The 14,934-nt window shown below is 48.6% G+C and overlaps 1 protein-coding gene across 3 annotated transcripts in view; it reads left to right on the forward strand.

Annotated features, from left to right (window-relative positions):
• The first annotated feature begins 83 nt into the window (after positions 1-83).
• ACAP3 (ArfGAP with coiled-coil, ankyrin repeat and PH domains 3) overlaps positions 84-14,934 on the forward strand; it is a 77,672-nt gene continuing 62,821 nt past the window's right edge. The window contains exons 1-3 of one of the 3 annotated variants that reach the window (XM_088136744.1): positions 84-175; positions 487-559; positions 2,347-3,202. In XM_088136744.1, the coding sequence (XP_087992870.1) occupies positions 2,574-3,202 (629 nt within the window). In that variant the 5' untranslated portion in view covers positions 84-175; positions 487-559; positions 2,347-2,573. Of the gene's footprint in view, positions 176-486; positions 560-1,904; positions 3,203-7,847; positions 7,877-14,934 lie in introns of those variants that run through there. The other 2 variants (XR_015795476.1, XM_088136746.1) reach the window with 2 other exon arrangements.

Raw genomic sequence — 14,934 nt, forward strand, 5'->3', positions numbered from 1 at the left:
GCGCGTGACGTCGTGCCTTGATTGCCACCTTCGCCTATAAATGGAACGCCGGCCACGGCCGGAGCTTTCCTGGAGGGATCGGGGAGAAATTGCCAACCTCGAAGGGAAGCGGCCAATTTCCTTTGTGCCACAAAGCCCCAAGATCCAAGCAGGTGGGGCACGGTCGAAAAGTCAGGTACGTTTCCTTTCCTCCCGGGGGCACCCGAGATTGAGCGCCTCTGACCACGTGCAGAATTCCTTCCCTCCATGAGAAATTCCAAAGCACTGAGGCTGAAGCCTCCTTGTTTGTGGGCGGAATGGGGGTACAAAGGTAACGCTGCTAATTATGTGACCTCTGTCGGTTGGCGAGGTAGACGCTCTCTGGCAATGGAAGCTTTACTAAAGAATTGCAGCTAGTAGCAGTGGAACCTCCATGCTTCTAAAACAGTGGCCAAGTGACAAATGTCAGGTTGAGTTTGTAACCAATGCCTGTTTTCTATATTACAGATGGAAAAATCCTTTTTGCGCGATGCCAGAGGGAGTTGTATGTGTCAGTACTGAATATATCATATTAGCCATGGTTAGTTCAGGGCTTGCTGTATTTTTTTTTTCTTTCCTGCTAGCGATCCATCCTCCCATTCTGCGAACAGGCCAAGACTAAATTCCTCGCTGGGCCTGCAGTTCTTTTTGGCAGCTGGCGAGAACTCTGCTCTCAGACAGAAGAATGAAACAAATAAACAGCAAGCCTCGAGGCTTGGCAACTGTCGGCCGTGAACTTACAAAAAGACCACCCAATATGAGACCGACCACAGACGGCTGCCTCTGTGAAAATTCTAGCTTTGGCTTAAAAATAAACGAGCTTCTATCCTTTTTGATTGCAAGGATACCTTCTCCTGGGTACGCAAGGATGCTGGGTTGTATTCTCTGGGCTGAGGGGATCGATCGGATTCAGCGGTTCTAGAGGGTACCGGGATGGGGCGAGCGGTTGAAATTCCCATTCAGGCATGAAAGCTGCCATTGAGCCTGCCTCCCTGGGTTGTTGTACGGTGAAAACAGCCGCCCAGCATCTGGAAGAAAGGCCAGAGGAAAAACCTCAGCGCTTCAAATTAAGACCAGCGATAGAACTAGCATGGGGGTGCAGTTAAAACTATATTTAAATTCTTCTGCATAATGAAGCGCCCAGATTAATCCACTAGTGGAAATAAATATATGTAATTTCTTGGCAAGTTTAAATCTGATTTTTACAAGCTCAGCAATAACTTACATCTAATACAGTTGTCCCCAGATGTTGGGCTGTGGTGACAAAAAATGGCCCAAAGTAACAACCAACTGTGTGTGTCACTTCAGAGAAAAAGGTTCCCGCAGCTTTGGCTGAAGGGGTGATGAACCTATTGCTGTTGAGGCCTTCCCTGTGCTAGATTAATTTAATCCCATCTAGACCCAAATTGCCATTTACAGCACAGAATTCGGTAATGATGTGGCCTCAGTGTTTGATTCCCCAGCCACCCCACTGCCCCCAAATTGTGAGGCCCCAAATCAGCAGAGGTTGGAGTAGAAGTCTTTGAACCCTGTTCTATGGCCAAGGTTCACTAAATTACTGTGCTCCAAAGAGTGCCTATTTAGAGCCTGGGAAAACAGACTGGTGAGCCATCCAGGTAAATTTTGGGAGAAGTTGTCAGGCAAATTCCCTATATATTTTCAAACATCCTTGCAGTCATAAGGGCTAGAAACCTGGCTTGTTTATAAATGTGCTGTCCTGTGTTACTTTATTTTTCCTGGATTGGTGAAGGAAAGGACAGAATCATGAGTTGGATCCAGGTTTCTATTTAAGAGCAGATCTCTGAAATCCATGGGGCTTGGATGGCCTACTGACCTTCTTAAAAGGCAGCCTCCATTCTTCCTTTTTTTTTTTTTTTTATAGAGCTTCCCTGACCAGATTCCTGCCAAAGAGACTCATGACAAAATTACTAGCTTTTTCATTGCAAGGTCGTTTCCAGCTGCAAATTTACAAATGAGAACAGCTGCCCTCTCTATGGGAAATGCCTTGTTTTAAAAAGACAGGTCAAACCATTGCAAAGGGATTTGCGAAACAGGCTGGGGTTGGAATGGATACCTTGCCCCCAAAGCTTTGGAGATGCCGCTCTTTGGCCAGGCTGAATCCCGGGGCCTTTGCTGGAGTTATGCCAGAATAATCCATGGGAAATGTTTTGAATCTGCAAAGCACATATAAATGTCAAAGCTAGGATCCTCCTTGATGTGTTTTAACTCCCGGATGAGCTCTGGAGAAGACATGCAAAATTATTAATTTTGGCTGTTGGGTGCTCTCAATCAACTCTCTTTATTGATTTATTTCCATGTTTATCCAAGGAGGGGTTCCCTTCTGGACAATTTATCACCCAATGATCCTGAGAGGTAAGCTAGAAATTGGCCCGGACTCGGACTGAGCGAGCTTTGTGGTTGATCTGCTCCATCTGAGTCAAAAGCTTAACCCAACCACAGACGGTTAGTCTATTTCACCTGTTGCCCTAAGCCATGGTTTATTTACTTGTGGTTTATTGGAAACATGACCTGGAAACTCCTGGGTCTCTGTCCAGATGCTAGCTTACCCAGGGTGGCTTAGAGAGGCAAAAGGGAGACGGAATCCCAGCGTGGTCCCCCTTCCTTTGGGTCGGTTACCCTCAACCAGTTTAGGCTTGCGGGGCGGGGAGAAAACTCCCGGCTGCCATCTAGGGGCCGCGGGAATGTCTGCAGCCCGGATCGCCTCGCTCTGGCTGCGGGAGGCTCATAGCGGAGAAGCCACGGCGAGGACCAGGCGCGGATGGGGGTGGAAAGGCGTTCCCCGCTTCCTCCCCCCCGCCTCTGGGAGGGCTGAGCTGCGCGGCGGCGGCGGCGGCGGCGGCTTGCACGGTGCGCAAGGCGGCTGGGCGTCGCTGCAGCGCGTCGACGGCGCCCCGGCGGCCCCGGAGTTGGCCGACGCTCCCTGGGCTGCTGACAGCTCGGCTCCGCAGCCTGGCTCTCCCCCCTCCTTTCTTCCAGGCGGCCAGCCGTGCGCCAAGGCGAGAGCGTGCGCGTTGCGCAGGGCGTCCCCGGACCGGCTCGCTGCAGCTTCTGGGCGCGCGGTTGGAGATGCGCCTCCCCGGCTGGTGAGCGGGCTCGCGGTCCCCCCGGCGGCCAAGATGACGGTGGAATTCGAGGAGTGCATTAAAGATTCGCCCCGATTCCGGTAAGGGAGACGCCCCCCGCCTTTCCCCCTTCCGAGCCGGGGTCGCTTCGGATTGCGCCCCGGCGATGCGTTTTCTCTCCTAAGTCGCCTCTGCCCGCCGGGCTGCGCTCCCGGGGTTCAAGGCGGAGGGTGGGTGGGGGGGCCTGTCCGAGGGCGTTGGCGAGATTTCGCGTAGGCGGGGGGAGGGAGACCCAGATGCCGGAGGGTGGAAAGGGCTGCGGGTTACACACACACGCACACACACACACACACCGCTCGCCTATTGTTAAGAATCACCTCGCAACTCAGCCTTCATTCGGGACAAGATCCCTGCCGCCAACGTCGCGTTAGCAGCGCGAGGGGGCAAAATGGGGGTGATTAAAAGTACTCCCCGTTTTTCTCCCTTTTGGCTACCCTCAACCTGGAAGATGAGCAGCTGGCTGCTGGGTGGGGGTGGGGGTGTAAGACTAGAGATAACATCCTTTAGGACCCCCCCCCCCATTATCTTATCGAAGGAGAAGGGGAAGGCAAGGAAGAGAGGGATGTTCAGCCGGATAAAGCTTTCAAACAGGAGACTGATTTCCCCCGGGATAACGGCTTGGCTTCTTAACGTGCCTCATGAGATCTAGTAACCTGGGTGGCGTTTTGGAGGGGCGCTGGCCTGGTGGCCACAAAGCTTGCTTTTTGCCTGGAGATGGTTGGGCATCTGCCTGCTCGCTTTGCTGGGGAAGAAGAGATGCCTGCTTGTGTGTGCATGCGCGGGGGGGGGGGTTGGTCCCTCCGGCTGCAGGAAGGAGTCCGGTGACGGAGGGGCTGCGGTGGACCAGGGGCCTGCCTGTGGCTGCGGCTTCCTCGTCTGCTGTGGGAACAAATAAAAGAGCAGGGAAATGGGTGGCGCAGAAGCATCCCTCGAAAGCCAAGTTGGACGCTGTCCAGCGGGGGGTGGGGAGAAGCAGGACGAGGGGAAGCAGCTTGGGAGCCCACGCTGCCCCTCTTGTGGCACTTCCCTCTGCCCAAGACTTGCAGTGACTTAGCAGTTGGGAAGGAAAAGACTGCTGCAATCCCCCCCCCAGCTTTGGTCACACCAAGGTCGTCCGTGGCCACGCGCGCGTGTGCTAGATGGGTGGAGGCTGGGAGTTGTGATACAGGGATGACCCGCCGCAAAGGATCGGGGTGGAGGGTGGCTGCCATCGTGATGCACATGGGCTGAATGGACAGGCCAGGATGCCCTGGCTAAGACAAGTTGGAAGGGCAGCGCTGCACGTGGAAGGGGGAGCGAGCCCTAATCCTGAAGCAAGAAGGGAGCAGAACACAGAGGTGTGTGTCTAACGCGTGCTGGCAGATGGTTGAGCGTGCTAATGCGTGCATGTCTGTGTACTGTATTCCTGTCTATTATTTATTAGGTATTGATTGAAGCATGACGTCTGCTCTGCTTTTCAGCCTGAAAGGTTCCCAGAAAGGAATTAAAAGCCTTGGGCTTACAATCGGAAGAGACGTGGCATAAGAGGATAAAAGGAGGGGGAGGGAAAAGGAAGTCTATGAGCCAGCCTCATTGAGAAGAGAAGAAAAGGCCGTTGGGTCATAAGAGAACTGACCAACGTGCTCTCGGTTACTAGTTTTCCCCCCAGCAGTTAGTTTCCTCTGGGAAGCTCAACAGCAGGGAAGCAATTCCCTCAGTGGCATATTGTCTCTGAGCATGCGCTGATCTGAGAACTGGCCTGGACTCATTTGATCAGTGGAGCAAGTGTTCAGAAACCCCCTTCACGTGTTTTCATTGAAGGCCACCTGATCTGGGCTGCCACTGTCCAGATGACCCTTAGATGGCACCAGAAGGCGAGTTTCCTCTCTCTCTTGCCAGCCTCCGGTGATCAGGTTTTTGCAGCGTTGATCTGATGCAAGGTGGTAAGAGAGGAGGAGAGGTTTTTTTGCTTCAGGCCCCTGCCATCTGGATTGAGTTTTCTCTTTTATCTTGGCAGTTGCTTCCCCTGCGATCCTCCAGGTTTGAGATGAAATATTAAGCTCTCTAAACAACATTTGCTTATTCAGTGTTTATATGCCTCTCTGTTCCCTTTAGTACCTTAAAAAGGTACTGGATTAGGTAAGACGAACGCTCTGATTCCAGCGCTTCGGCCTGCTCTGGATTCTGTCCATGGCCTCCAGTTCCCTCAACGGTGGCAAGCAGAACGTTTTTCTCTGGTCCATCCTCTGCTTGCGTCACGTGCTCCAAGTATATGAGTGTCTGGATCCTTGTTTTAAGAGAGCAGTCCGTCTTTATTTGGTCCAGGTCTGCTTGTCGCTGTCCGTGGTACTTGGGGGAACCATCTTTGGATCCAGAATTTGCCCCCCTTCTTTCTCTTGCTCTTTGTCTGTGCCCTGCAGTCACAGCCCTACCTTACCATGTGATAATGCAGAAAGAAGATGATGTTTGACTCTAATGGGATTTGCTGATGTCACTCAATCCCACTTTTGAAGCAAGGTCATATGTATTTATTTAGCATCCTTCGACGTGTCGTGAGCTGTTCCATCCTCTGTGGATGGGCGTGGATGCCACAGATTTGATAATACCACTGCCCTTAAAGTGGAGTATTTACTGTGTCAGGCAGGGCCCCTGAAAAGTGGCAGGTAGAATTCGTTCCTAGCCTTACCTGGAGATATCCAAACCTCCAGGGACCTTTTGCAAAATGAAGTTGTTTAAGCTTGCATTTGCAGCATGACCCAAGTTCTTGGGGGTATGCAAATATGAGTTTCTTCCACAAGAGAATTACTGGTTGCTCAGTGTCTCTGAAACAGTGGTATAACGGAGTGGCCTAGAGCATTCTGCTTTTTTGGTTTGGAGCGGGAGGATGAGGACAAGGGGCCAAAATGATGGGAGGGTTTGCACAGAAAAGCTCATTATATTCTGAGGAATTTAGGATTTCTGAAAGAGAAAGAATGGTATAATTTACACCTGCTAGATTGCAACGAAACCAACTTTGCACACCATGGTGTGGTTTTCCTTTCTGGTTATTAGACGTACCCATGCATTGATACTTTTCTTTTCCCCTTAATGTTCAGTTATTTGAATATTGGTTTGGGAAATGTCCTTCACAAGAATCCAACAAAAATAGTGGGAAATAGCCCTGGATTGGAAAGATTGCATTCCATCAGGATTATAAAGGCACGTTGGTGCTCTGATGTCAGGCACAGAAATTGCTGGGCCTGATGAAGCATCCCGAGCACTAAGAGGATGGAATCCCTTGTTCAGCTTGCTTTCAGGGAGCGGGGCTGTGAAGTTGATTTCCGAAAGCTTGCTGGATCTTGTTTTAAGCCCACTGTATTCTCTGCATGGGAAAGGAAGTGCTTTGGCCGCGGTTTTGGCAGCAGACCGACACAGAAACCAGAGATGTTGTTACACCTTGACATCTGTGCACTTCTAAGTTTTGCTGCGTGGTTTGCAACTTGAGGGAAAACACAGAGTCCCACGCATTAGAGGGAAGTGTGCGCCAGAAAACGAAAGACGAGGTGAAATCAGGGTGTCCGTGGTATGTAAAATAAGTGCAAGAATAAGAAAGGGTCTATCTGAAGAGATGTGCATATATAACGGACGTGCCTCAACGCTTTTGTACACGTTCCTTTTAGATGGAGGCGGGAGGGTGCAAATATACAGAGGGTGGTGAAACAAGGCCCCAAATTTGGGCCGAATCTTTCCACCTGAGTTGACCTTTTTGTTCTCTTTATGACCCCTGACAGTTCAACCTGGCGGATCAATGACCGTGTTTCAGTTCTGCTGCCCGGAGAAGAGGGAGGTGGTCTGTAAATACATCCTTGGCCTTGTGCCAGAACAGTGACCTCACTGATCAGATAGCTCTTCCCCTGTGGCCGTGACCCTTTGTGGTGGGACGTCAAGGTGGAGCGCACACGCTCGGCACGTGTGTTTATTTAATGCACAGCTGTGGGGCTGAGCATCTTTGTGGGAGATGTTCTGCTGCTCTTTTTAAAATCCCATGGTATCTGGTGTTATAGTAACCGCCTACTTTGGGCTGATCACCATCATAGCTGATCTCAAAACACTAAAGAGTATTGGGGTGTGGAATCAATTGGGGTGCTTAGTAATTGGATGGGAGATCAACAGGAAAGCTCAAGGCACTTGGGTTGACCAGGAAGTTGAGAAGACATCCCACAAAAATGGCAACAGGAAACTACTCACACAATATCGTCAAGAAGAGTAGAGAGAGGCACGTCTGTCAAGTCACCAAGAGTCCAAAAGAGACTTGATATGTATTAATGTAATTTTTGCAAGCATGGGCAGTCCAGCCAGATTCAAAACTGAAAACATTTTTTTGGTTCAGGGTCTGGACGTCTTCCAACACTGGATTCCAGTTTTTGGATCAGATCAGGGCAAAATGTTAGATCGTTGTTTCTTCAACTTTTCAAACTATGGAAGAGTGAACAGTTATTTTCTTTTAAAAAAATGTGGAATGCCTGTGGTTGTTTCTTTTTAAAAAAAAAAAACTGGGGGAGTAACCGGAATACTGAAAGGAAACATATTTTAATAATATACTTTGGTTTTTCCTAGCTTTAACGCACTGATGATAAATCTCAATAGAATGAATGAGTTTGCGTACGATGGAGCATTTCTCCTCGTCTGATTTGTCCAAGATAGTGGAATTGCTGCTGTTCATGTATCATTTGGCCTGTTCTGATGTTGTTTGAAAGGTACTTTAAATGTATTGTGTATGAATAGGTTTAGAAACTTAAAAATTGGCTGTTTTGTTAGCTGTCCTGTGGAAAAATTGTTTGGGAAGGTAGTGTATCCATTTTGAAATAGAACCAAGGTAATAATGATTGCTTCCCCTGTGCTAAGTGTCTGAGAAAGGGTTCTGGAGCTGAGTCCCTGAGTCTGATTCATGAAGTGTGAAAATGCCAGCAGCCTGGGGGTGCCCAACCTCCTTTTTGAATTAAAAAAAACCAGCCTTTCAGATGTTGCTCACTCACTTTCTTTCAGATTTCTGTGCATATTATTTGCATTTCCTTTGGCCAATCTGTTACTTTGGAAACAGCCGTATCTGCAAGGATTGAGTCTTATTTCCCTCTGCTTTGCCTGGTTTGGAAATTTATTTGCAAATGTTTTGATCCTGTCCCATTCGGGCTCAGTTGGGAACGAAGACGGCTTTTGAATTAGACAAAATCAAGGTTTCTCTTTAACTTTCCTGGGTACCGGATTTACACTTTGCTTCCTAATGCATCGCTTTGAAAGTGGGCCTTATTGGGGCTTTTATTTAACTTTTTGGTAGAGCAGGAAAGGTCTTTGGACCCCTTCTGGTGCTCTCGTTTGGGTCAGCGGAGAGAAGGGATGGTTCGCGGGCATGCAACTGCTCCTCCTTTGCCAGTTCCTCAGTTTTGGATGCTTATTTTATTTATTTATTTATTTATTTATTTATTATTAAATTTGTATGCCGCCCATCTCTCCCAACTCCTCTGGTATTTATTCATCTTTTCGCTGGGTTGGAAACTGATTTGCAGATCTGATGCCATCCGACTGATTTGGGCTCAGAAGGGACTGGAGATGGTTTGCTTGCTGCAAAAACTCACGGGTTTGTGGGCGATGTTTCTCTGCATTTATTTTTGTTATGTTTCTTTTCTTTTCGAAATCAAGCCACGGTTGAGTCATGCCAGATATTGTTTGGATAGTGTCATCTAGAGCTTTTTTCCCCCTCATGGCCAAATGGAGCACCTTCCACGATCGTAATCCCCACTGAGGGTCCCACCCCCTGTTTCTTTGCAAAGTTGGTCAGTCTTTAAGTGACTTGAGACTTTGTTTCCCCCTCTCAAATGCGCAAGACTCAGAAAAAGTGCCCATTGACAGATGAGGCCACTTATCGTACGCTACTGGGGGCAAGTGCGGGTGGGTGGGCCAAAGATGATGAATTGAGAAAGTATCATGGTGGGTCCCCAACCTGATGCCCTCCAGATGGGAAGAGGATTCTCCCCGCACACCGGCTGGGGATTTGTGGAAGGTAGAGCGTCCAAGAGCTCTGAAAAGTATCCACTGGGGAAGGCCGGTGGGTCAATCTGAAGATAAACAAGTCAAAGTCCAGTAATGGCACATTTGCAATTCAGGGCTTCCATGCAGCATTCAAGTCTCCTAATCCTCTTTCTTTTGTAAATTGGTTTTTAAAATTTGAATTAAAATGCAAACAACCACTGACTTGATTAGCAAAAGGGAAGGAGGCCCAAATCCTATAAGGACTGGGAATATAGCTGATAGGCAATGAATGTAAAGTAAGTTGAACGTCTGTAGGGTTTGTTGGTTGGTGAAATGTGGTTGCACAGCTGCCTGGAGTGGACACCTGGGTGACAACAGAGAGTCAGACAGAAGCGGAGGAGTGAATGAGCATCTCTGAGGATGTGCCCCTGGGGGTGATGGGGGCTGTAGTCCAGCCCATTTGGGGGAACTAGGCTGGGAGAAACTGATCTGAAGTGATGTTTTTTGGGAGGGGTGTAAAAGTGAATTTAATTCTGGGGTTTAAGTCCAAGAAAAAAAGAAAGAGAAGAACTGACATAGATCTACGTTGATCCTACCCAAGTTCTCGGCCTCGCTGGTGCAATATGGGCCTTGTAGAGGCAAGTCTAATTTCAGGAAAACAAATCTAATTACCTTGAAAGACCTGTTTGGGCTGCATTTTTTTTCCCTTCCTCACTCTGGTTCCGCTCGGTGCGCTCACTCAACTGGCACTTGGGCGATGATTGTGTCGCCTGGCTAAGGAGTCACGGCCCTGACGTCAGCCGCTCAGTGGCTTGGCTGACTCGCCGTCAGCTGTGATTGGGGAAGCAGTTCGGCTACGTTAGGAAAACGGGAGCTTGTTTTGTCTGTTGGGTTCCCCATCACACTAAGCCACAGCTTGCTTAACTGTGGTTTGTAAAGAAGACGGCCACAGTGGGCCAGTCGACCACCTCCTGTAACCTATTTAAAAAAGACATCCAGCATTTTATGTTTTGAGACTGGGACATGTTGGGAATAATTGGGTAATTTCAGTTTTTTCAAGCACGTGATTCCTGGGATGGCTTATGCGTCCCCCTTTAAAAGAAGGGGAACAATGCTGGCTGGGGAATTCTGGGAGTTGAAGTCCACACATTGTAAAGTCGCCGAGGTTGAGAAACGAAGGGTCTAAACAATACTATACTAGACAGAAGGTACCGTCTTCCTCTGTTCCTACTTAAATCAGTTTGTTATCCAGAGTCATGAGGACTAGAACCTTAACTTCAACTTTAGAGCCGTTGGTAGGGAAAACATCTCCTTAAAAGTGTACACAGAGACCCCGCCTTTGTCTGTGTTGCATAAAGCTTTTAAGTACTAGTCTTCTTGCTGCGAAAGGTTTTTCTGGAATTTAAGCGAGTTGAGCCAGGCTCAAAAGCTAAGCCCTTTCCCTCAAAACTGATTGGATGGATTTAATTCTTGGGAAAATAAACACAAAGGGTGCGTGTGTGTGTGTGTGCGCGCGCGCCAGCCACATTTGTTCCCCTGCTTTGGGTTTACAAACCGGCCTGTTGAAAGAAAAGGAGTCGATGAATGCAAAGGAACGAAGATGGGCAAACAGCAGATTAAGGCGGGATGTCCGAATTCGGGGGTTGCAGGCTCAGGCGGAAACCATTGCTCAGCTGTTAAATAAGCGCCCAGTTGGCCTAGTCTAAACAGATTTATGTAACTTTGGCCTGTGAGATAATGTGTCCTCTCCCTTCCCCAAAGAGACAGAAACAGTTTCTGTAAGAAAGATGGTGCGTGCGCAGCTCGGGTGCTAATGAATAACTGAAAAGCAGCATTGGGGGAGTAGGAACGAGAGGGCTGTTCACAGTGCTTTGCAAATTGATTTAACTGTTAAAATGATAGTGGTGGAAGGGATCTGAGAGGTCACCTAGCTGGACCCCTGCAATGGTAGGGCTGAGTTTATTTATTTTATTTATTTATTTATTAAATTTGTATGCCGCCCATCTCCCCCAACAAGTTTGGGTTAGAACAGCTGCAAACCTCAAAAAAAGAAACTTGGTTAGTGTTGAACTTGGTCAATTTTTCTCTATGGGTCTGTGTCGGTATTGTGCAAACGCAGCCTAGGGTGCCAGGTATTGTCTGAATCCAGAAAATGGGTTAAGTTGGTAAGCAGGGTTGTTCTCTTGAAGCAGTCCGTGACTATGCACCTCTGACAGACGGATGCTCAAACCCACCTCTCTCCAGGACAGTGATCAGATTTCTGCCACATTTGGCTTTAAAAATATATTTTTTAAATAACCTCAACCCCCTATACTTAGTCATAAACCATGGTTTGCAGAGCCAACAGCAAACTGGCTACACAGTGCATATTTAGCCATGATTTATTTTAACCACATTCAGTTGACTGCCTCATGCGCTCTAAGCTATGGCTTTCTAAGCATGCTTTAGGGAAGAATTTGCAGTCGGCTGTGTTCACGCAACCAGGCTAGCCAAGCAACCGTATCTGGATGTACTGTGATGCGTGAATCGAACTTGGTCGAACTGGTTTCCCTTAACCAGCAGCAACTCTTCGGGCTTACCATGTTAGAATTTCAATTTTCAGAGTCGGAGGGGGCTTTGAAGGCCCCGTAGATAGCTGGCTTTGGTGGTGCTAGTTCTGCGATGGCCTCTTGCTTTGATCCTAGGCTGTTCTTTCCTGCGGTGCGAGCCGTATGTTGCTCACCCAAAGGAAGACATAAAAGGGTCTCCCTTAAAGTACGTTGTTGGTTCCTGGGGTATTACCCGGCGCTCTGGGTTTCAGGAGCCATTCTTGGAAAGGCCTCTCGCCAGAGCAGACACAGCACCTGCTTTGTTCTCCCTGGGAATCTCTGGCGCTGGCAGGAAGTGGGGGCCTGGCCCCTCCATTACGGCCGTATCCTGAGGGTGCATGAAATGGCCTTTTGTGAGAGGTTTGCGAGAAAGGAGAAGCTGGCTCCTCATCCCTGCTGTTCCTGCAGGGCTGGCTGAATACTGAGGCCATGTGGAAGCCGCACCGCTGGCTGGTGGGGATAGATCAGAGGATTGGTCTTGGAAATGTTTCACCTGGGTATCAAAGAGTGTAAGAAGCGGGGCCTCCTGGCTGGGTAGAACCTTCGAGTTCAAAGGCAGTCTATCTCTGGACATCAGTTGCTGGGGGCAAATCGCAGGCAGGGCACATTTCTTAATCATCAGATTAGGGGCGCACATCAAAATATTCTTTTGAAATAGTAAGCCTTGCCCTGTCTTCTCAAATAGGTTAATTTCACCATCCTGCTTCTTGGTATATGTTGTTTTGCGCTCCTCTGCTCTTTTCTGAACGACATCAACTCTCACGGCCGTTTTTGAAGAAAGGTGGTGTGGTTGGAAATATATGAATGGATTGTTGTCTCCCAGTCAGTCATTGTAAGGGGTTAGAAACCTGTGGATCTTTCTGAATCCAGGCAGGTGCCATGCAGATGTGAAGGCACTACCTTTGTGACTTATTTGGTCTCCTTTTGGTGACCTTTCCATTGGCCTCTGACTTAGGAAACATCCCCACAAATCCTGTAAGGCTCTGGAGGAAAGAAAGAGCTCTCTGACCATCAGGCAGAGGAAAAAGGGTAAGGGAAATATAAGAAGGGAGCCAGCTCGCTCTGGAGGAAATCTGGGGGACCCACCTTCCTCCAGCCCAACTCTCATGCTCTTGGCAGCAGGGATTTCTGCTGGCCACAGCCGTGGCCTGAGGACAGAGTGGCTGGAGGGCCTGCGGAAGGATGCCTGTCCGACCAGAAGAGGTTCAGGGTGCAGAAGATTGAAAGCATCTAAGGGGGCTGGAAGGAGGTGTTGTTAGACATGTTATAAGGCCTTTCCTCCACTTTCCTTGGTGTCAAGAAAGTTATAGCTCAGAAGGAGGGGGGGGTCCCAAGTCTCCATTCATCCTGATTTACCGCTTGTGACTTTTGAAACAGAAGCGCGTGCATTTACAGACATCCATACATTCAGTCCCACTTTTATAGCTCCCGTCTCTCCGTAGAAATACGCGGAGAGATCTCTTTGCAACATTCAGCCTAGCTCATCTTGGAGCCGGCCCTACCGTAAAACGCAGAGAACCAGCAGCCTCTGGCAGCAGACGGCGATGCTGGGGAGGGGGGTGACCAACCTCACAGAATAGCCGCCGAGGAGGGAGTTGGGGTTGTGCTTTGTTGTGATGACCCCTCCAATTTCCCTCTGCATACCACAGCATCATCAAAGCTACCCTTGTTTCGAACTGCCTGGGAAGCCTTGGGGCTGATGTGCCTGGCAGAGGATCCCCCATTCACTTATATTTCGAGTCGCACTGATGAATCTCATTTTCATCTCTTTCCTCCTCTATACTGGGCTTTTAATCCGCCCCCCCCGCCGGCCCCAAATTCCTTTTGGGCCTGCTGATCAGCCCGAGGACTATTATCATCTGGCTGGATGGGGGAACTCGTGCGGTGGCTCGGCCTCCCAGGATGCCCTTTCTCCTGAGCCGAACACCAGAGGATGAGAGTCGGGCACTGCAAAGGCAGAAGAAGAGTGTGGCTGTTCAGATACCTCCCCCAAACCCATCATTTCCACAAAATATTTGATAGCTCTCTAGTTCCCATCCATCCATATAACAACCAATTTTTTCTGTTTCATCTGCCTGCTTCCCCTCCTTCTCTCTCTCTCTCTCTGTTTTTTTCTTTTTTCCCATATTGAACCGTAATTTCTAAGTGCCTTGCGGGAAGGGACATCCTTCCCTCTTATTTTAAAAAACGCAATCAGCCTTCATGGTGATAAGTAATACGTCATTCCTTTGGGTAGAGTGTGTGTTTTTGGACTGTTGCCTGTTCAGGTTTCTAGTCCCTAAGTTTTGGGTTATTCGAAATCTCATTCTATTTAGAAAGGATTTTTGTTTGTTTGTCCCTCCTGCTGCAATTATGTTGGCTTTGTGGTGGTGGTTTTACTTGATGATTGATTGCATTTTCTGTTTCTGTGGTATCTTTGGCTGTAGTAATCTGAGAGTCATTGGGTAGATTGGGAAATTAAAAGTTACCACCCTGGACATATCCAAACCATTTTATGGACATATCCACACGATCACCAGGAGATGAGCTTGACTCAAAACAGTTTTTACCATCACTAAGTGGAAGCCCTTGCCCAACCTTGGCAGATCCTGGAAAGCTAAGCTGGTTTGGTCTGGTTAGTGCATGGAAGGGAGACCACCAGGAAATCTCTGGGTGGTGGGCAAAACTAGGATATTGAAAACACTCCAGAAGAAGATAGTGGCAAACCACTTCCATAACACTTCCAGCAAAACTGCCCCTGAAGTTCAAGTCAACTTGAAGACGACTTGATTTTTTTATGGGGACCACAGAAGCAGATCCAGAGAGCCATGACCAAGGTTGGTTTTAGGGAGAGACTTTGAAGAGAAGAGCAATGGCTAAGACCAACAGAGGCATTTGTCAGGGACAAGAAGGAAGAAAAGGAAACTGCTTGAAGGGAACTAGGAAGGCTGCAGTTTGGGGGGAAGAACTTGGAGCAAAAAGAGAGGCGAGAAGAGATAGGAGGACACCAAACCCATGGAGCTTCAGAAGAGAACTGCCCACGCAGGGTAAAGACTCCCTCGAGTCCTGATGACAGGTCCCTGCAGCTTTCTTGGCAACAGCATGAAAGTGGTTTGTCTTCTGCAGTGTTTTGTTTTTAACTTCCCAGTTTGGCCTATCACCCTAGGATTTCCTGGTGGCCTCCCATTCAAGGGTTAACCAGGCCCAACGCCATCCGATGC

This window comes from Python bivittatus, unplaced genomic scaffold (assembly GCF_059951505.1).
Source record: "Python bivittatus isolate LINGU-HERP-01145 unplaced genomic scaffold, Pbiv_v1 ctg000090_np1212, whole genome shotgun sequence".
In the NCBI taxonomy this organism is placed as follows: domain Eukaryota; kingdom Metazoa; phylum Chordata; class Lepidosauria; order Squamata; family Pythonidae; genus Python; species Python bivittatus.